Genomic DNA, 21,140 nt, shown 5'->3' on the forward strand with positions numbered 1-21,140 from the left:
TATTTTTACACACACATATATATCTTCATGTAATCCAGAAAGACAATACACATAACATGCTGACCTCTCCTTTTATAATACTTCACCAATAAATATTGTGATAATTGTTTACCAATAAATCATGTAAAATTGATGTGACTCGATTTAACATTAAATAAATTATCATAATCTTCATGACCGCCATATTCTCGAGGGAACACCTTAATATTTTTGATAGCTCGATTGCTAGCTTTGATCTACTAAGCCATCAAGCTTACACTGTATATTTATTAGCTGTAACAGAGTGATTAGTTGCAAAATTAGGTGAACACAACCTTTGGATGATAAGAGGTTTTCTGGATTCAACACTCTTGATCAGTTGCAATATTAGTTGGATACAACCTCTTTCACATGATAAGAGGTTTTGTCGATCAACTGTTGACATATAACCAACTGTTGACATATAACCAACTGTTTTCTGAGTACCGAGGCGATTTCGGCTTGTGAAACAACTTGGATGTAGATTGAAGAGGCGACGATGTAACGAAGTCGAATTCATTGCTGTGACTTTGATTGCAGCATGCCCAATAGATACCCAAAAATCTATATCTAAAACTATGTATTTTGGAATTCCTAATTTGATTTTAAGATGTATACGGACTTTTATCTCCAATGGATATCTTAAATTAACTCTGGACCCACTCTTATCTACCAAAAGATATAGAAAAAAATCACTTCACTCATCCCCTCCCACGTGCGCAATCTCTCTATGTGTCGCCGTCTCCTTTTTCCGTGCAAAAATTGGGAGCGAGAATGTGTCCCGACTTGTGGAGAGCGAGAAAGGTCATTGCTGTTGCTGTGATTCCTAACTTGCTAAGTAGCATGAAACACGTACGGCCGGATTTATCTACCTCTCTATTGAATATCTACCGTTGATTTTTAAAAGGGTATATAGTTTATAGGAATAGCAAATAATATAATTAAGCACGGTAAATTAATTTGATAATCACTCTTAATAACGAACAACTTCTCGATCTCCTCGCCGTTTTTGACGCTCATCACGCATTTGATTCCGATCAACTGCTATTCCCTAATTTTCATCACCGATAGTGCATGACTACTAAATCGATTCCGAAGTAATATTTTCTCACACACTCAGATATACATACATCTTCATGTAATCCAGAAAGAAAATATCCATAGCTAGATATGTTGACCTTTCCTTTTATAATACTTCACCAATATAAATATTGTGATAATTGTTTGCTTTTTTTAACGGAATGGAAGTTGATTTACTTAGTTCTAGACACACACACTAGAACACACACACACACACACACACACACACACACACACACACACACACACACATATATATATATATATATATATATATATATATATAATTAAAAAAATAAGTAAGGCTTCCGTAAATATTTTCGTACGTCATTAAGCGTGGGTCCGCATGATATTTCGTTGCTAATCACGATTCGGAAGCTGACAGCGATCTCTTAAGCCCGCAAATAAAAGAGAAAAAAAAAAGAGAAAGCCCATCCAAAGCAGCCCGGATTTATGGATTAGTGGAGAAATATTGCAGCCCATCAAAAGCAACAGCAGGCCTGCCCAGAAAAAAGCAGTCGCAGCCCACCAGCGATCCCACAGAGCAGAGGAGCTACAGCCCAGCACAATACTGCGTAATACTGTAGCAATCAAGCAGGAATAAAGTTTGGACTCATGCCTACCAGGTATCTGATAAAAAAAGAAACTTTATAACTTAAAAACATGTAATCACCACAAAATTTAAATGAACTATTTACCGACAAAATAAATTATTTTAAAAAAATAAAAAACAATCACATGTGTCTTTCTTTTTAAAAAACATGTAATCACCAACAAAATGAATCGTATTTACATCCGGATTTTTTTTCCCTCATCAATTTCTCATTCGCCGTAGGACATCTAACCGCATCACTTTTTTTCCATTCATTGTATGATTTATTCTATCGTTTAGAGTGAAAGTTATTCTGCGATACACCACTTTTTTTTTCTTTTCATTGATTGTACCATTTCCTTCTTATTTTTTGAGTGAGTGATTATGCAATTGGAGTTAGGGCTGGATAAATAGCTCGGGCTCATGAACTCGGCTCAAGCTCGGCTCGGGCTCGCCTGGCTCGGCTCGGCTCGAATCCTGAACGAGCCGAGCCCGAGCCTGGGTTTTAGCTCGTTTGTGAACCGAGCCGAGCCCGAGCCAGCTCGCGAGCAGCTCACGAGCTTAGTAGGCTCGGTTTGCATAGAAAGACTTCTGGCCGAAAACCAAAAAAGCCCATCAATTTGTTATATGCTGGCTGCATACAATATACCTAATTATCTTTGTAGGGACTTGAGAGTTATTATCTGAATAACCAAGTCATTGCAAAGCAACACAACTGCTGCTGGCAATACAACTGCTGCTATTGCAAAGCTCATGAGCCAGCTCGAGCCGGCTTGAGCCAGACCACGAGCCGAGCCGAGCCTAATGTACAGCTCGGTTGGAGAACCGAGCCGAGCCAAGCCGAGCCTGGCATTTCGCGAGCTTCCACGAGCCGAGCCGAGCCGGCTTGTTTCCACCCCTAATTGGAGTGCAGTGAGGTTGATATGATAACTAGCGAAAAATATATCTTGTACTATGGCTACTCTTTACAATATGAAAAAAACGTTTATCAATAATGAGTACCACAAAATAATCATGTATTACAACTGACTCATAATAATACATGACAAAAAAGTAAATATTTTTTGTGGTTTCAAATTTTAGTATCCATGTTAGTGGATTTAGAGCGGTAAATAATTATGTCATGTTAGTGTCTTATTTGCACAGGAAAGGTATGGTTTGACTATATAGACCTTAATTAATCTGGTGACTTTATGCTCCCACACACTAATTACTTTTTTTTTTCTTCACCTATTGCAACGCATGGGCATTTTGCTAGTGTGTGTGTGTATATATATATATATACTTTGGTTCTATTATTGGTCAAGCATAATTACTTACATACAAATGTTTTTTTAACAAAGTAATTACTAATTACTTTGGTTTATTTATGAACCTACCAAGTTTATATCTCCTTAGTTCGTTTCAAACTGTCATCATCATCACCTTCAAAATGGATATAATGTACATTATTACCACTCTAACCTGGTCCGATCCAGAATTCTAATTGAGGCCCCTATCTCCTTTTTCCTCCTCCTGCCCTCTACTCTTTCTTCTCTCCCTCTTTCCCCCCTCCCTCTCCCATTCTCATGGTGATCCAGCAGGTATCTAATTTTCAAGTTAGTATCTAGTCCACTTTTTTATACCTTCTCCTAGCTATAGTTTTAATGAAAGAAATACAACTGCCTAGCAGCCTGAAGAGAATGTTGTTTTTCTACAATATGGGATTAGCCGAAGATAATTTGATATACATCTTCACTGGTTGCCATTAATTTGTAACTTTGCGTTCATTTGCTGACCTATCTGCATGTCCATTTGTAGTATGATCCTGACATAATTGGTGAAATTTATCAAAGAAAATACGGAGTGCATTGCTGGCCTGTTTCCAGAATGAATTTCCGATTGATCCTTCTATGAAACTAGCCTATATAGTCGCTCATTCGTATGACTTTAACCACCCTCTGTACCAAATGTGTTTTGTAACTTGATATGCTATTTGTGCTAATAAATTATATTATCTATAGCTATGCTTGTCCGTGAAGGTAGATTTGTGGTTTATAAATATAATACACATACATTTTATATGTTTATTAAAATAGGACAACATTAATAGAATTTGTAGCCAATTCTCTGAGTGTATGGATCTAAAGATACATTTAACACGTTTACTGTCTAGTAATTAATTAAGTCATTTTCTAAATATTTGTGTTAACATTTTAGCGCCTAGGCTAATTTTTTTAATTTGTCAATAAGGTTTTTAAAGGGTGCACTTAGCTTGTTAAGTCACGTATTCACATAACCGTGACTTAGTTTTTTTTTTTTTACAATATCATATTATGTTATTTATAATAATTAACACTGTAAAATTTTAATTGGATTAATTGTAACTATGAATTATATATGTATATTTGAGAGGAAGTCCATTTTCATTATATTTGCTTGACAGGTAGGTCAATCCTCGGTTGCATTTTTTTCTCTTTATTTCATTTGCTGCCTACTCCGGTATTCCACGTGTGAGAGAATGCACACACTGGAAAATTCCAGAACGTTTTCTTTACTGCTTTTTGCCCACCAGATCCAACGGCTTTCCCATCTCTTCTTTGTCTATCCAATGGTTTAGATTATTCTGATTACGTGGAGCAATCTGGTGACGTTTCACGATTCACCGTTCACTTATTAAGATATCCAGCATATGTTATTGTTAATTAAGGCTTTGTTGCATAAAGACTGTAAGATCAAAGTGTTTTGATTTCTATTTTTATGCTGAACAATTGGCATCAGTGATTATTGGTTTTGATATTTGGAGTTAATCTTTGAAGTGGTTTTTGCTGCTGTTATTTTATGTGGTCCGGTCAGACCAGGTGGTGTGTGCCGGTCAGACCGGCGGTTGTTGCGCGGTCAGACCGGCCGGCTCGCGGTCTGACCAGTCGACGCTGTGTCGGTTTCGGTTTCGGGTTGTTTCTTTGGATATCCGAGTTTGTTTCATGTTTATGGCTTCTAGATGGATATTATACGTATGTAATACTGTTATTTGCTAACAATGAGTCAAGTTGGAGATATCTTGGTCTCGGAATATGGTTTCTTTGTTTGTTTCATGTGTAGGTGACTCGATGCCTCGGGAGAGTATTTGCGGTGATGGACCGGGAGTCGGCTTGGTGGTAAGACGATGTCCGTGGTGGTCAGATATCATGCGGGATACTTAGGCTAGAGTTGATGCACGTGGTTGGTGAAGATTCCATATGGCATACGATGGAGGTATTGTGTGCGTATGGGATGCGGAGTCGAATTTGGAAGGAGTCCAATTTTGGTATGATTGGTTATGTGGAGTTTGTTTCTTGTACTAGGAGTATGGGGATTAGGACTTCTAGTATGAGTTTGGTTCGTGGCTTTAGGCTGCCTACCTCATGTATAAATAGAGGGGGAGCGTGAGGCTTCCCGGTATATCTTTTGTGTCGCTTTTCATAGCGTGGAGTTGCTAGTTTAGTTAGGGTTTCGAGTTTAGTCGAGATTTTTGTAAGGAGTGCTGTTGGTGCACTTTGTAAACACAGAGAGAAGCAATAAAGTTGTCATCTACTTTGAGAGTTCTTTGATTTGTGTTTTCCCGGGTTTCGGCGGTCTAACCGGCGAGTTACCGGCGGTTAGACCGGCGCATCAGGGCGGCCAAGGCGGTCAGACTGGCGGCGGCAGGCAGGCGCGGCAGGCGATCTTCAAGCGGTTGGACCAGGCGATCAACTACGGTCAGACCGACGGTATCTACCCGGTCAGACCGACAGGACTACTCCGGTCAGACCGATCTCCATCGAATTTGAGGGTAACTTTTATTTCCGCTAAAAGTTTGGGTTTTTGGGTATACCAACCATTCACCCCCTCTAGTTGGCTTAGTTTTTGTGATTCGATCCTACAAAGACAACAAGGTGTCTGCTATAATTAATTAAGGCCATAGGAGGCTTACCAACTAACTAAGGATAATGGCATTGGAGGTGTTGAGCTCTTCACATGGGCGGAATATATATTAACCTGGACGGTTTTCATGCTATATTTACGTTATTGACCATCAAGAAAATTACGGATTCTTGTAGATGTAGTTGCATGTTCCTGTTAGGCTCTTTGTTTGGAGGGGAATTTAACTATTTGCCACTATTAGGTTTGGCAAATACCTAAATGCCCTTCTTAGATTTGGACTTACTAAAATGCCATTGGAGAGAGAGGGTTTCTTAACTATTTGCCACTTTTGCATAGGTGGCGAGCTAGCGCGGCAGCTAACATGGAAAAGAATTATGGACCCCACTAGTCAGTCTCTTAATCTTCCGGATGCAGGCTTGGGGCTATGGCTGGGGAAACGAGCGCGGGATGACGGTGTGTGGTCGTTGCAGCCGGAAACGAGCATGGGGTCCGAGTGACCATCGGACGGCGGCGTCGTCTGCAAAGCGAGGAGCCGGGATGATTACTAACAGTTTTACCTTCGAGCCATCTATCTATCCAAAACAAGGTGGATTGTCCATCTCCTATGCAAGTCTTTACCGCCATGCTAAATAACTCACGAGAAACACGAGGCACCTGGACTGGTAGACCGTGCCACGCCCGAGCACTGTCAGTCTTCTGCAACCAGAGCCAACGTATTCGGAGCGACCAACTCATATACTCCAGATTAAGCACTCCCAAACCGCCATACTCAATGGGACGGCAAACCTTATTCCAAGCAACCAGACAATTACCCCCATTTGCCTTTTCCTGCCCTGCCCATAAGAAGCCTCTTCTTCTCTTGTCAATAGATTTGATCACCCATTTTGGAAGATCCATTGTGATCATGAGATAGATTGGTATAGCTGAAAGAACTGCTTTCACAGTTATTAGGCGACCCGCCCTGTTCATTAGTGAGGCCTTCCACAAAGGGAGCTCATCCGCCACTCTATCAATGAGAGCTAAAAAATCAGCTTTAGAAGGCTTCTTTACTTTCAGCGGGAGGCCCAAATAAGAACAAGGAAACTCCTTCACTTCACATGGCAGAGTATTAGAGATTACTTGTAGTTCTTCATCAAAACATCTAATAGGAATGACTGAGCTCTTCTGCATATTTGTAACCAGTCCTGAAGCATGACCAAAGATATCCAATATATGCTTGATAACCGACAAGTCATTAATTGTGGATCTAGAGAATAAGACCACATCATCTGCATAAAAAGAACAACGTTGCTGTGTCTGTCGGATCACAAGGGGCTGCAGCCATCTCACAGCCTGAATTTCCGTTTTAGGATTTATAAATTATTTAATAAATTATTAATAGAATTTATATTTAAATGTTCATTAATTTACAAGTGAAGTTAAAAGTGGGAAATAAAATTCCCTAAATATAAAGCATGGCTGGATTTAATTTTTATTAAATTCTCCATGAATAATTATACTCTCTGGAATTTTCTCGAATTTTTCAGAGCTCAACTCCTAATTTTAATAATACAAAGAATATTTCAGTAATTAGTTAATCAATAAATTAATCAATTAATGATCTAATTATAATTATGTTAAATGCTTTGCTTTTTTAAAAATCCTTAAATTATAAATTGTTGTTTAAAAGGAATTATTAGAAATGATCTTAAAAGCCTAAAAGAGAAGATCAAAATTTAATTTGCTAAATCTCAATATAAAAGTGGGCTAGATAAAATTTTGTTAAATACTTCTCTTGTTTATATAGTTTCTAGATTTTTCTGGGATTTATTTGAGCCAAGGAAGTATTTTTAATAAATGGAATTGCATTTCATGAATAATTTAAATAGAAAAATGTTTTAAAATCCTTCTTTTGGCTTTGGGCCGAAAGTCAGCCCAAGTCTCCCTCTCTCCCTCTCCTTTCGGCGTGCGTGCTTGGCTTGAGCCGGCCCAGTCTGTCGCCCCTCCCTCCTCTCTCTCTCTCTTGAGCCGAAAGTCATGTCTGTCTTCCACCTCCAGCCGCCCTAGCCGCGCCGCAAGCCGCCGCCTTCTTCCACAATTCCCCAACTATGCTTCTTTCTGCAACTTCCTTTTTTTTTCTTATAATATCGTGTACTCCATGTCAATTACCTTGCATAACTATTTCACTCAATAGTGTTTTTTCGTGTGTCATTAATTTTAGAGGATTGTGGTCACTACTGGAATTCCACGGGGTCCCTAGGGTTTTCAAATGTTCCCTAGAGCCCTAATTAGAACCCAAGGGGATAATAAGTTTCCTAGAGCTGAAACTAAAACTCAAGGGAACTGAGATGATCCCTAGAGTTTTTGCTTGCTCCTAGGGAAACTAGTACAGTTGGCACTGATAGGAGAACCACGGTGACAGGGTCCACTGACTTTTTCAGAAATCAACCACGTGGAAAGGTTGTAATAGTTTCTCCCGCCCTGTGAATTCAAAATTTGGACTGTGCACCATATTCTCTTTCCATTGGAAAGTAATAAAGTACCCCAAGCTGCTAAACTTTCCCCTTTGTTCTTCCTTCAACATCTTCTTTCATCTCTTCCTCCCCAAATCAATTCCCTCTCCAGTCTCCACCACCAAATCTACCCTCAAGTAGTAGAGATCGACAGGAGCTTCGACCTTTGAGGGTGGTTGCAGCAGCACTCCTGAAGGCCATGGTGGGCGTGGGCTGATTGCATTTGTTTGCGGCTGTGAGGCGACGCCGGGACAGGGGTGAATCAAGGCCACGGCAACCTGTGCAGCGTGATGTTGCCGAGCTGCTCTCTAGTTAGCATTTAGCAAAGGTACTCGAGCAGATATTTTCCTGTGCATATTTTGAAGTTTTGATTTTTGATGGATTCGGTGCTTGATGCAGATCGGTAAGGCCGAGAAGTCAAGAACTTGAGCTACGCTTGCAAAACTTGATAAATGAATCATATTACTGCGGTTAGTAATCAAAGCTAGAAATCATGTGCTTATTATATTGAACAAATAGAGAATCCCACGTATGTAGCTGCAGATTTCCCTAGATTCTACCAAGAAAACCCAAGGAAACCAGATTGTTCCCGTAGAATGCTTCCCTAGGGGCCATTCCCTAGGGTTCACTCTAGGGAAACCCAATCCCTAGAGTTTTTTGGCTGTTCCCTAGAGTTTTTGGCTCTAGGGATACTTGTGAATTGTAGTAGTGGGTATCATGAGGACACAATCATGAAATTCAGCTCATCTGGTGTAAGTATTCGTTCCTATTTCATAGAGATCATTGCTCATTTATTAAAAACTGAAAATCACTATACTGGGTTAAAAGTTTCAGAAGCTTTTGGAGGCATACATTACTGTTACAGGGATGGAATAATGACAGTCTTGTTGAAATTGAGATCAGATCCTCTTCTATCCTGGAATTTGAAGATTACAGACTATAGACCATGCAGACATAATTTCCTATATATGCAACACAATGCAGCTACAAGGATAGGATAAGGTTCATTTGGTTTATATTTAGCAAGAGGATCTACCGGTTGGTCAGATTACAGTTATATATCTTTTGCTTACCATAAGGCAACCCCTTTTTATATTTCAGAACGAAGCTTCATCTTACATTTGGTTTCACTGATCTATAATTATTATCATTTATTTTTTCAGCATTTGATTGAATTTCTTGTACTGAATCATTCAATTTTTAATGTCTGTAGTTTTACGAGAACATCTCTAACACCTTAAAGGATGTTCTTTGGAAATCAGATGATCTTCAAAGTCCACATTCATGGAGTCACTTGGGAGAGTACAATTAGTGAGTTATTAGCATACTGTTCTTTTGAACCAATATTCCTATTTCTAGAGGCAAGAAAAGAAGAAAACATGTCTATTGCACTTGTAATTACATGTTGTCTTGCCGATCTCCGGAGGAAGCTCCGCCGTGCATGAGTCGAAGCGCCAACGCCGTGATTATGCACGCGGCGTGCTGAACTTAGCTCCGACGAACTTGGCCGCTCCGCCATCCTGGGCGGCGGCCCAGATCTTCTTCTCCCCGGAAGACGGCCATGGCCGCCTATACCTCCACAATGATGCCATGGTCATTACGGCCCGCGTCGCAGAGGCTGACGTTCACCGGATCCTTGTTGACGGAGGCAGCTCGGCGGACATCTTGTTCATAGCTGCCTTCGACCAAATGAGGATCCCTTGAAGCTGATTAAGCAAGGCTCGTTGGCCCTTGAAGGGTTTTAGCGGGGACATGGTGGAGGGGCTCGGGCAGATATCCCTCCCGGTCTCATTCGGCAAAGGCCGGGGCGCCCGGACGGAGCAAATCACCTTCGACGTTGTTGACCTCCCATACGCCTACAACGCAATAATGGGGAGGGGCTCTTTGAACAAGTTCGGAGCGGCCGTGCATCAGAACTACCTGTGCATGAAGATGCCTGGCCCGGCAGGTGATCTCAATAAGGGGTGATTAGCTCGTGGCCAGGAAAATCGCGTACGGGCATGGACCGCAAGCCGAAGCGAAGCACGTTCATCAGGTAGACGGCGCCAACCCGGAGCGCGCTTCCCACTTCGTCAAGCCGGAGGCGAACGAAGGGACGCACGGAGTACACCACGACCCAGCCCACCCGGAGCGGGCCTTTCGGCTCGGAGACGGTCTGGCAAGCAACGTCAAAGCAGCCATCATGGCGGTCCTTCGAGAGAACTTGGACGTCTTTTCTTGGTCCGCGTCGGACCTCAAGGGCGTCGACCGCAGCATCGCGGAGCATCAATTGCATGTCCATCCAGGGTCCCGGCTGGTGCGCCATGGGCTCCAAAAGATGTCAGTCGAGCGGGCCCAAGCAGCCCGTGAGGAGGTGAAGAAATTGCTCGAAGCAGGGGTCATTCGGGAGGTCCAATTCTCCGAGTGGCTCTCGAACCCGGTCCTCATCAAGAAGGCTAATGGCAAGTGGCGGATGTGCATCGACTTCACCGCCCTGAACAAGGCGTGCCCTCGGGATCCTTTCCCGCTGCCCCACATCGACCAGCTGGTCAACTCTACGGCGGGCTGTGAACTCCTGAGCTTCTTGGACGCTTACTCCGGATACCACCAAGTCTGGTTGCACCCGGAGGATGAGGCTAAGACCAGCTTCGTCACCCCAGATGGGGTGTACTGTTACGTCCGGATGCCCTTTGGCCTCCGGAATGCCGGAGCGACCTTCGCCAGGCTCATCCACTCCACGCTGGAGGCCAAGTTGGGCCGCAACGTCAAAGCCTACATTGATATTGTTGTCATCAAGAGCAAGCTGGCTTTAGACCATGCAGCGGACCTTTGGGAGATGTTCGACAACCTGAGGAGAGCATGCATCAAATTAAACCCTGAGAAGTGCACCTTCGGCGCAGCGAGAGGAAAGCTCCTGGGTTATCTTGTCTCCAAGAGGGGAATAGAGGCCAATCCGGAGAAAATCAAGGCAATTACCGACATGGGCTCCCCCCGTACTCCCAAGGAGGTACATCGTCTTTTGGGGCGCTTAGCTTCCCTCTCGCGTTTCCTGGCCAGGTCTGCGGAGAATTGCCTCCCCTTCTTTGCGGTGCTCCGGGGCGCGTCGCCTTTCCGGTGGATGCCGGAGTGCCAGCAAGCTCTCGACAGTCTCAAGACTCACCTGTCCAAGCTGACATCCCTGGCGCCCCCCTGGGGCCAGGGGCTGTTGCTGTACCTGGCCGCTTCGCCCGCTGCGGTGTCGGCGGTCCTGGTGTTGAAGGACGGCTCCGGGTCAAGGCTGCAACAGCGCCTTGTGTACTACGTGTCGGAGGCCCTGGCAGGGCTTAAGACACGGTACACGGAGCTGGAAAAGATGGCGTACTTGTTGGTCATGGCCTCCGGGAAGCTCCGGCATTACTTCCTAGCCCACGACATCACGGTGCCAACCTCCTACCCGCTGGGCGACATGCTCCAGAACCGGGAGGCCATGACTAGCGTCGAGACCGCTCCGGCACAGCCGAGCGAAGTAAATTTCCGCAGCTCTACTAAAAAAATAAATAAATAAGTCATGTCGAGACTGCTCCGGCACAGCCGAGTGAAGTAAATCTCCGTGACAGGCCAACGTCGAGACCGCTCCGGCACAGCCGAGCGAAGTAAATCTCCGTGGCCGAGCTAGCATCGAGACCGCTCTGACGAAGCTGAGCGAAGTAAATCTACGCAGCTCTACTAAAAAAAAAGTCACGTCGAGACCGCTCTGGCACAGCCGAGCGAAGTAAATCTTTTTGTCCGAGCTAGTGTCGAGACCGCTCCGGCACAGCCGAGCGAAGTAAATCTTGGTAGATCTACGAGTTGTACCCTGTCTATCGTATGGGCGCAGAGCGGGCATTCAGTCCTCATTAGCATCGTCGTGTGGTTATACGTGTAGCAGCAAGGATAGTATCAATACAACACAAAAAAAGAAAGGGCGGACGTTTTAAGGGTTTACGTCGCAACTAGAAGGAGGTTTATATTTCATTAATAAGTAGGATAATGTCTACAAGTCATATTTACAAATCACTCTCTGATTACAAAAAAAGGGGGAGAGCATCCTAGCGAGGCCACTTGCGGAGTCCCAACCAAAAGGGCATCCCTCGGCAGTAGACCATCTCGTTGGGAGCACTCGCGCTTCCCCCTCCGGAACTGCGACAGTTTCCCCAAGAAGGCGCTCACGGAGGTTCGCCCCGGGCGCGCCCCGCAGGGCGCTTGTTAGAGCGGCAGCGGGGACGGATTCCGTGCGAAGGATAGAAACTAGGCCCTAGTGCCTTCGTGGCGGCCCAAGCGCTGGAGCCCAGTTGCAGCGCGTCAAAAGCACTAAAATCCAAACCCTCTTCGCCAGGCGGAGGGGACCATCCCTCCGCATCGAACTTCGATTGCCCGTCGAAGGTATCCCAGTGGAAAGAACTGGAGGAGCTCGCTCCGTCCCGGGTGATGGGTGGCGTAGTTCCGGGCACGGATGACGAAGGGCCCCCCGCATCCGTCATCACGGCCATTAGAGCAGCGACCGTTAGTAGCATTTCCCTCCGATCGGTACTCGGAGCCAGAACCGAAGCGGAGTGCGGAGCTGGAGCTTGCATCCAGCACAAACCGGGGTAGTCGGGAACACGAGTGGCAAAAGGTGAGCTTTTCATTAGAAGTAAACCTAAGTACAAACTACGACCGAGCTACGCTCCGGCTACATCGGCCTTCCAAGAGAATTGATTAAAAAAAGAAAAAGAAAAAGAAAAAGAAAAAGAAAAAAGAAAACTAAGACGCGAAGGGAGATGGTCCTAGACCTTGGAGGCATCCTTCTTCCCTTGCGTCACCGAATCCATAGCTGCCACCGCCGCATCATGGCCGAGAGTAGGCCAAACCATTCGAGTGAAGTCGTCCGCGTCCCTCCTGGACGAGTTCACTCTAGAGCCCGAGGCGAGCAAGGCGGTGACTTCACTCGGAGCCGCTCGCGCGGAGGGACCAATGTGCGCGCAGCCCTTGCCCCGCAGGAGCAGGGGAAGCATACAGGTGGTGGCCCAGGAGCACCATATTCTGTAGCCGGCCGACGCCTTCGCCACAAACTTGCCCGCCTTCTCAACCCACCGGAGCTTCTCTGCGATGGAGCTGTCCTCCGGAGGCGGGGACGGACCTTGAACCCCAATGCTGCCAAAGGCACGCACGAGGGCCTGGGCGGCATAAATGGCACGAACGTTAAGCTCCTCCAGGATGAGCCGAGCCTGCTCAAAGCGACCCTGAGAAGCCTGGACCTCCTCCTCGCGAGAGGCCAAGGCCGCCTTCGTGGCGGCCAGCTCGTCGGACAATCTCCCCGCGCGGTCGCGCTCCCGGGCCAGCTCTGCACGAACCAGCTTGAGGTCGCGCTCCGCCTGTCGCCGCGCGGAATCGGCGCGGGCCACTGCCAACCGAGACGAGTCCCTGGCTGCCTCCGCCTCGGCGAGAGTAGCAGCAGCCTGCTCTTGTAGGTCCCGGACCCGGAGCCACTCCGTGTGAAGATCCGCAGTGTCCCGGTCCCTGCGCTCAACGGCCGCAGCTCTGGCCACCATGACCTACCAAGATGGTAGGATTAAAAGAAAAAAGAAAAAGTGCACTAGTCAACTTAGCTTACCTGCCAGCCAAGAACGCGGAGCTAGTCAGACAGCTCTGCTGAGTTCAGTGCGCCGACCAGCACACTTGCCCTGTCCCCCACCAGGGGCATCCAATCCAAGGGAGCACCCTCGATCCCGAGGCCTAGGAAGTTGCCTGGAGTGGAAGCCCTCTATAGTGGCGGTGGAGCCCCAGGCAGGCTCACCGCGTCTGCTCCAGCATGTGTGTCTCGCGTAGAGAAAGGGTCGGCCACAAGACCCGCTCGACCGCTCGAGGTCTCCGGAGCAGTGGCGGGGTGAATGGCAGCCTCCGGTTTCTCTAGAGCAGCCGCGGCCCCGAGGTGTAGCTCCAGCTCAGCCCCAGAAGCGGATGGTGCAACAACCGTGGTGTGCGTCAAAGTCTCTTCCGCTTTCGGGCCCGCGAGCGAGCCCCCCCTGCACCAAGATAAGGATTCCTTAATAAAAAGAAAAAGAGAGAGAGAGAGAGATTTATTTTCTCACGAACCTGGGAGCGCGATAGTCCAGGCAGATTCCCTGGAGCCCTCTGAAGTCGCGACGAACACGGCTGAACCACGGTCCTGGCCAGCGGAGGTTGAGAAGATCCCATCGGCTGCCGCGCCGGTGCCCACATTGGCCGTGGAGTGTGGCTGTTCGGGCGCCATCGCCCGGAGCGGGACGGCAGGGATCGGAGGTTCATTCCCCCTAGACCGCTTCATGCGCCGGCCTCCGCCGCCACAACCTCGCGCAGCCCGTCGCTTACCTCCAGCTTTGGCAGCCTCCGCTTCCTCGGCCTCACGCAGGGAGGGTAGAGCCAGAAGCCGAAGGTTGAACCGAGCTGCCACTCGAATGGCCCTCTCCCGAGCTCCGATCTGCTCCATCCGCTCTTGTTTCTCCTTCAGAATGGGCTTGCCAAGGAGCTTCTCGGCGTCCGAGATGGCCGTGGAGACCAGCGTCAGCATGGCTGCAGGGGCGGAGAAGTGAGGAGAGATTTATTTGCTCAAACGGACCTGCACTCTGGGGAATAACTTACTTGTGGAAGAAATCGGGCCTTCGTAAGCCCCAGCAGTGTTGTCATCGCCAGAGGTAAGGGAATGAATCCAGCCTTCCCGGAGCAGGATGACGCGGAGAATCAGAAACTCCTCCGTTACGCCGCGCATGCTAAGCCGTGCCGCCACCCTCCGGAGCGATTGGTGTTGGTCGTCAAGGTCCGGGTCATCAACATCGACTTCCGGAAGGTGGAGGAAGTAGATATCCTTGTTGGTGGAAGCTAGCCCGGAGTCTGCACCGACGTCAAGGTAGAACCAACAATGCGACCACCCGGTCGCCCAGCGGTCATTCGTGGCCCGAGAGGGAAAATACTCTACCAGGCCCGGGCACACCTGGAAGTTCACGGAGGCGAAGGTGAGAGACTTTGTCTCCCCACCCTCCGCAACCAGCTTCGGTTGGCAGCTGGCGAAGTGAAGGCTCGCGAAGTGCTTCGCGCTGGCCCGGAGCCCGTCACCCCGCATGGCGTACTCATAGATGGCCAAGCGGACGACGGCATTGGCCATGAGTTGGGGAAGCTCGAGGCCGTAGTACTCCAACACCCCCGCGCGAGCGGGGTGACCGGAAGACCAAGGCCGGCGGTGAAGAAAGCACCGTAAATAATGGACTCGTTGGGCTCTGGGTGCGGGTCGCCTCGTTGACCGGAGGTCGCCTTGCCCGATCGGCCGCCGGAATCTTTCCGGCGGCAACCAACTCGTTGATGTCCTTCGCCATCACCGTCGAGGCGTCGATGAAGCACGATTGCTCCGGGTACTTGCGGCTGGCCCCGAAGAACCGCTCCCCGGAGCCGCCATCGGCCTCGTCGTCGTCACCGGTGGCGGCGACGGCGGCGCCCTCCATGACCTCGTCGGCGTCGTCCCCGGCAAGGCCGCTGCCGTCACTGGCACCGGCAGCAGCCCTAGAGGCGAACGCCCCCGCATCATCAGCAAGCGTCGGTCGCCCTCGGTGGCCCGTCTCCCTCGCCGCATGGTCGAAGTCGCCGCCGGAAGACGCAGTGCCTGGCGGCACCACAACGTCACTGGCTGTCCCAGGGTCGCCGCCGCTTGCACCACCGCGGCGGTGAGAATGGCGGCTATCGCCGTGCGCCATCTGGTGCTAGAGCAGAGAAGACGATGGGTTGAAGACGAACAGTTGGAGTGGATGCGGCAAGTGTGCGACGGCTGACCTCGGGTCGAGCTCTTATAGGCCTGCTCGCCGCATCAGGGCCGTTCATCAAGGGGTGAGATGCATCCGCACCGACCATCTCCCACCCACGCGTGATGGCGAAATGTGCGCCACATTGCCACTCCATCCTCAACCGCACGATTGCGCCCCGTCGGATCTCGGCGCAGCAGTCGATGTGTCACATCGGTAGGGGCGCAGTCGATGAGGCATTCAACCGTTCGAGTCAAACGGTCACCGGAAGCATGGGGACACGACGGTCATCATTCCTTAGTAAGTGCGAGACCCTCTGTCCACGGGGCAGACAAAGACCCTCGAGGGGCTACTGTTGGGGAAGTATCTTCAGATCGCAGAAGGTGAGCCTACGAAGGGCTACATCGCTCCGGAGAACATCCTTCCCAGAAGATGACCGACAACCAAGGACGCTTTGCTCCGCAGGTGGCCAACCGCTCCGTTGGCCTCCGGGGGTCCAGGATAAGGGATTCCGCCAGAGGCAAGAAGGGCAAGGCCCACGCGAGCTTCGGCCAGAGGCCGGTAAGCTCCAGAAGGGCTCCAGGAGACCGTACGACCCAAGGTACCAGCAGCCCGAGAAGGTTACCTGGAGCTTGAGAGGAAAGCTCCGGAGGCCACTGCGAGACTTCGGAGCATTGATGGGCAGCGAGAGTCCGAAGAGCCAGCCGGAGGAAAACACGCCTCGGAGCACTCCAACGAGCTAAGCCGATGACCGGGCGCTAGTGGAAGTGAATAGATGCACACTACGCGCCCCAACTACCTCTGACACTGTTACTGCCAGTCGGACGGAACACGCTATTACCCGGGAGATGCTATAACCCGGATAATAGCAAGGTCCCTCGAGAACGACGATGCCCCATGCTGGGGGCAGCCCCGCTGTCCTCTATTAGGTTACCATTAGGAACATGGCTGGCCCATCGGCCAGTCGCACAAAGCAAGCCATAGGGGTAGGGACACCAAAGTCTTTTCCCCTTATGCATCCCTGTATATAAATGTGTATAATTCACCCGTAAGGGCATAGGCAATACAGAGAGAATTAATCCACACTTGTTGAGTTCTTGCAACAACAAGTGATATATCCATGCAAATTCGAAAAATAAAAATAACATATATTTTCAAAAAGAATTCCATCCATGCTGATATAACCAGGATAACTTGGAAAAAGCTCTGCAGTCTCTACTGCCACAATTCTTTCTGATCTCTGATAGACTGATACAACCTGTGACAAGAGAGCTTCACAAAACCTTGAAGATTTTTGGCGGTACCTCTAATCTGACAATGATCTAAATTCATTAGATTGCACCACACCTTTTCTCTTGCTTGTATTCCGTTCCGTTGGCATCATTGCATCAAAGCACAAGGGAACCAATCAACTTAAGTAAACACTGAAAAAGGGAAACTTATAAGGGTAAGCAGCAGCAGCCTAAATCAAACTCTTTTTGCTTGCAATCCATTTACTGATAACTCGTGAGTAATCTGAATGCTATATCTTCAGAAATTGTTTTCACATAAACACTACCCCTTGCTGTTTTTCCTTAATATATGACGTTGGTTAGTTCAAATAAACTAAACAATGTCGTATACTAAAAAAAGAAGAATACAAAATTTCACAAATTATACATGCACGACAGTATTATTCTCTGAGAGGAATATAAGCTTATTCCAAACATAGTCCGTTTCATTAGGAAAAAAAAAGGTCTAGATATTGACCCAAACACGTACGTGTGAAACCACAAAAATTACGCTCCAAACAACTCGTGTGACGTGTGTGTTTGTAAGTGTGTTACGCAGGAACGAAAACAAACCACATCCCCTATTCAAAGAGCCATCCCACAATAATTTCCTATCAACGAATCCACATACATGTCAAACCAGGAGAACGATGCACTCTTCACATGTATACTGACCATTATTTCTAGCTTAGTACATAATCACAAGCCAATTAATGAGCTTGCAAACATAGACTTTAGCTACCAAGGCCAAACCTGTGCTGTCTAGCTCAACTCTCACAGAAAGAATATGAATTCCTCACAAGCCCTCCAGGTTCAAGAGTGTCTGAAATCAGTGCAGCTGAGATAGAAAAGCAACCATTTCTTTCATCCATGCATGGTCGATGCAGCAACTCAAGATCAATCGTAAAGTGGAGATATATGAATTTTATTTTTCAGGGAACAATGCAATCTGTGTACCACAAATATCAAAAGAACAGACACAAGAGTAGACTAGCTATTACAATCTTAAAATAGTTGGCAACAAGAGTGCATTCTAATCTTGTAGCTGAACTTACAATTTTAGTTTTTCTGGGAGCTCCCCCAACCAGCAGGGAGTGTATGGGAAAGATGATTGTACCAGTTTGTCATAGTGCATGTATGTAGTAAGACGAATATAAAATTCTGTGAAAACTTTGCCCAAATCCTGAAGCTTTGAGCTACTCCAATTATAGGCTAGCACTCTGTCAAATTCATCACCTAAGAAGACGATATCTTTGTAAGGATGAAATCCAAGGAAATAGATATAGCAATTCTCGCGCATACTTCCAGTCTCAAGAACATTATCATTGTCAGAGTTCCACTCAAATTTCTCGAATTTCTCTTCCACTATTGGCTCGAGCTCCACATCGTCTTCGTCATCATCATCATCATAATTAAAATTAAAAGGTCTATAATTATAATGTTGTAAGACCCAAGGTCCATCACGCTGCTGCTCATCATAGTTCAGATTCGGCAGGATGTGGGAAATGTCCATATCATGCTTCAACACCCACTCGGTTTGACCACAGTACCGTTCGTTAAGAAACCAAACCAAAATTTGGGGCCTCAGAAATGATGCTAATGATGCACAATATATCCCGTTGTTTGATTTTCCTAGATAAAATTGTGTATCTCCTGGATCTTCCGTGGGCATTCTAATTACTCGATACTTATTGTCCGATGGTGATATTCTGCAACAAAAACATGATCTATGGGAGCGTATACTATACACACATGCCTTCATATGTACACACCGTGTACACCAACTAAAAATTATCACAAAAATTCTAGAAAAATTCATACATATACTTCCAATAGTATTACATTTACGTGCAAAATCATATCTTCAAATTCATTCTATATAGAGAGTAATAAAAAAAGACAAAATTCTGACAGAATTACAATCTTAAAACTGTTAGATTTTTTTTTGTTACGGCTAAAATATAATGAATTTGAGGTTAAGATTTTATCCCTAGGTGTAATACTATTGAAAGTGTGTGTGTGTATATATATATATCACAAATTAAAGCTCACAAGACCAAAACCAGGATAACAATTAATACAATGCATGCATGCTTAAGGGGTGGATTCGAGTTGGTACCTCATGACAAAGCAATCGGAGAAGCATACGTAAAGTGCTCCTCGCCAGTAGCCACACTGATGATCACAAAATGGAGTTGACCCAACCATGGCTGGTAACGTCCCTGCAGCATCCCCTTCCCGATCAAATGCCCTCTCCTCCCAAGAACCAGTCTTGGATGAAAACACAGGCAGGATCAATGTCGACGGCGGCCATTCGCATTCTTCGCATTCTTCTTCCTCGCGCAGCTTGTAAGGAACCTTGAGCACCATGAACAACTCATAATTGGGAGATCGGGTGGGGTCGAACACCAGGTACTCGTTCTCGTTACAGCCCATGGCTGGAGGTAGGGGATGATGATGGTGATGGGGCGGCGTCGTTGGGCGCGGGGGCAAGAGCTCCCACTGCCGCGTGGCGGGGTTAACCACCACCAGGCGGCACTCCTCGCGGAGCAGGAGGAGGAGGCCGTTGCAGTGGTCCTTGACGTAGATGTAGGCAGGCGGCGGAGGCACGGTGTAGTCGAGGCGGCAGGAGACGGCGGCGGCGGCGGTGGGGCGGGAGAGGAACTGCGTGAACCAGGTGCTGTCGTAGTTGAGGAGGATGCCGGCCAGCGAGAGCGGGAGGAGGTCCGCGCGCAGCAGGCGGCGGCCGTCGACGAGGCTGCGCCACTCCTTGCAGACGCAGCGGGACGCGGCGATGCCCCGCGGCGGGAGGCGCCGGAGAACGGCCGCGAGCACGTCGTCGGGCAGCGCCATGGCCTCGCTAGCTTGCCGGAGATCCTCCGATCCGCTAGGGCGAAATTGGGAGATTTTAGTTTCTTTCTCGGCAAGGAAATTTATAGGACAGGTAGATCCTTCAAAAAAAAAAAAGAAAGAAGGGAGTTTATAGAGAAAGCTGGAAATTGGATGGTATCCGGACCTCACATATCCACCGTTCGTCTCATCAAACGAAGAACGACCTTGCTCCGCTCCTCGAGGCGCTCGCTACAAATTGGCCCATTAACACAGCACGGTGAAAACTGTATCGATCATGTTGCATACTCCCTCGCGGTGTCCCTCCGTCCCAAAATATAAAATATAAGTATGTATATGTGTTACATGAAGATGTATGTATGTGTGTGTGAAAATATTACTTCCGGATCGATTTGGTGAAAACGGAATGGATACGGACGGATAATGCTCATACCATATTCATTTTCATTTTTTTTACCGAATACGAAAACGAATACGGATTATCTCGAAAACGAATAAGAATCGAATATGATCGGACACGAATATGGAAACCAATTTTTTTTCGGAACACGAAAACCAACTCAACTCCTATTAGAAACAAATATCATCATATATAATTAGCTCATTTTATATAAAATGAAGTATAATTTATAAATATTTTTTAAAATTTTAAATAATATTAATAGTATGGACTAGTGTTAAGAGATAAACTACTATTAGAATCTATAAAGGTATATTGAAGGTTATAGAGTTAGAAAGAATTGGGTATGTCTCGTGGCTTCTGCGGATATCCGAATAGCACTATTCACCGAATATCCGAATTATAATCCATATCCGACGAAAACCCTGATACCATATCCGTATTCGTATCCTGGAGAAAATATCCGTATTCGTATCCAAACTATCCGAGAATTATCCGATCCGAAAGATATCCGTATCCGTTTTTATCCAGAGCGGACGAAAACTATCCGCTCTGTTTTCATCCCTACGGTACTCATGCACTATCGGTGATGAAAATTAGGGAATAGCATTTGATCGGAATCAAATGTGTGATGAGCATCAAAAACAGCGAGGAGATCGAGAAGTTGTTCGTTATTAAGAGTGATTATCAAATTAATTTACCGTGCTTAATTATGTTATTTGCTATTCCTATAAACTATATACCCTTTTAAAAATCAAGGGTAGATATTCAATAAAGAGGTAGATAGATCCGGCCGTACGTGTTTCATAC

General features: G+C 46.8%; 1 protein-coding gene across 1 annotated transcript; it reads right to left on the bottom strand.

Annotated features, from left to right (window-relative positions):
- Positions 1–17,994: 17,994 nt before the first annotated feature.
- On the bottom strand, positions 17,995–19,979 carry LOC127780391 (uncharacterized). Its single transcript, XM_052307297.1, has 2 exons — positions 19,200–19,979; positions 17,995–18,789 (listed from the first exon to the last, which is right to left on the bottom strand). The coding sequence occupies exons 1-2, from the start codon at positions 19,931–19,933 to the stop codon at positions 18,132–18,134; spliced, it is 1,392 nt and encodes a 463-aa protein (XP_052163257.1). The 5' UTR covers positions 19,934–19,979; the 3' UTR covers positions 17,995–18,131.
- Between the last annotated feature and the right edge of the window lie 1,161 nt (positions 19,980–21,140).

This window comes from Oryza glaberrima, chromosome 7, assembly GCF_000147395.1.
Source record: "Oryza glaberrima chromosome 7, OglaRS2, whole genome shotgun sequence".
NCBI lineage: Eukaryota > Viridiplantae > Streptophyta > Magnoliopsida > Poales > Poaceae > Oryza > Oryza glaberrima.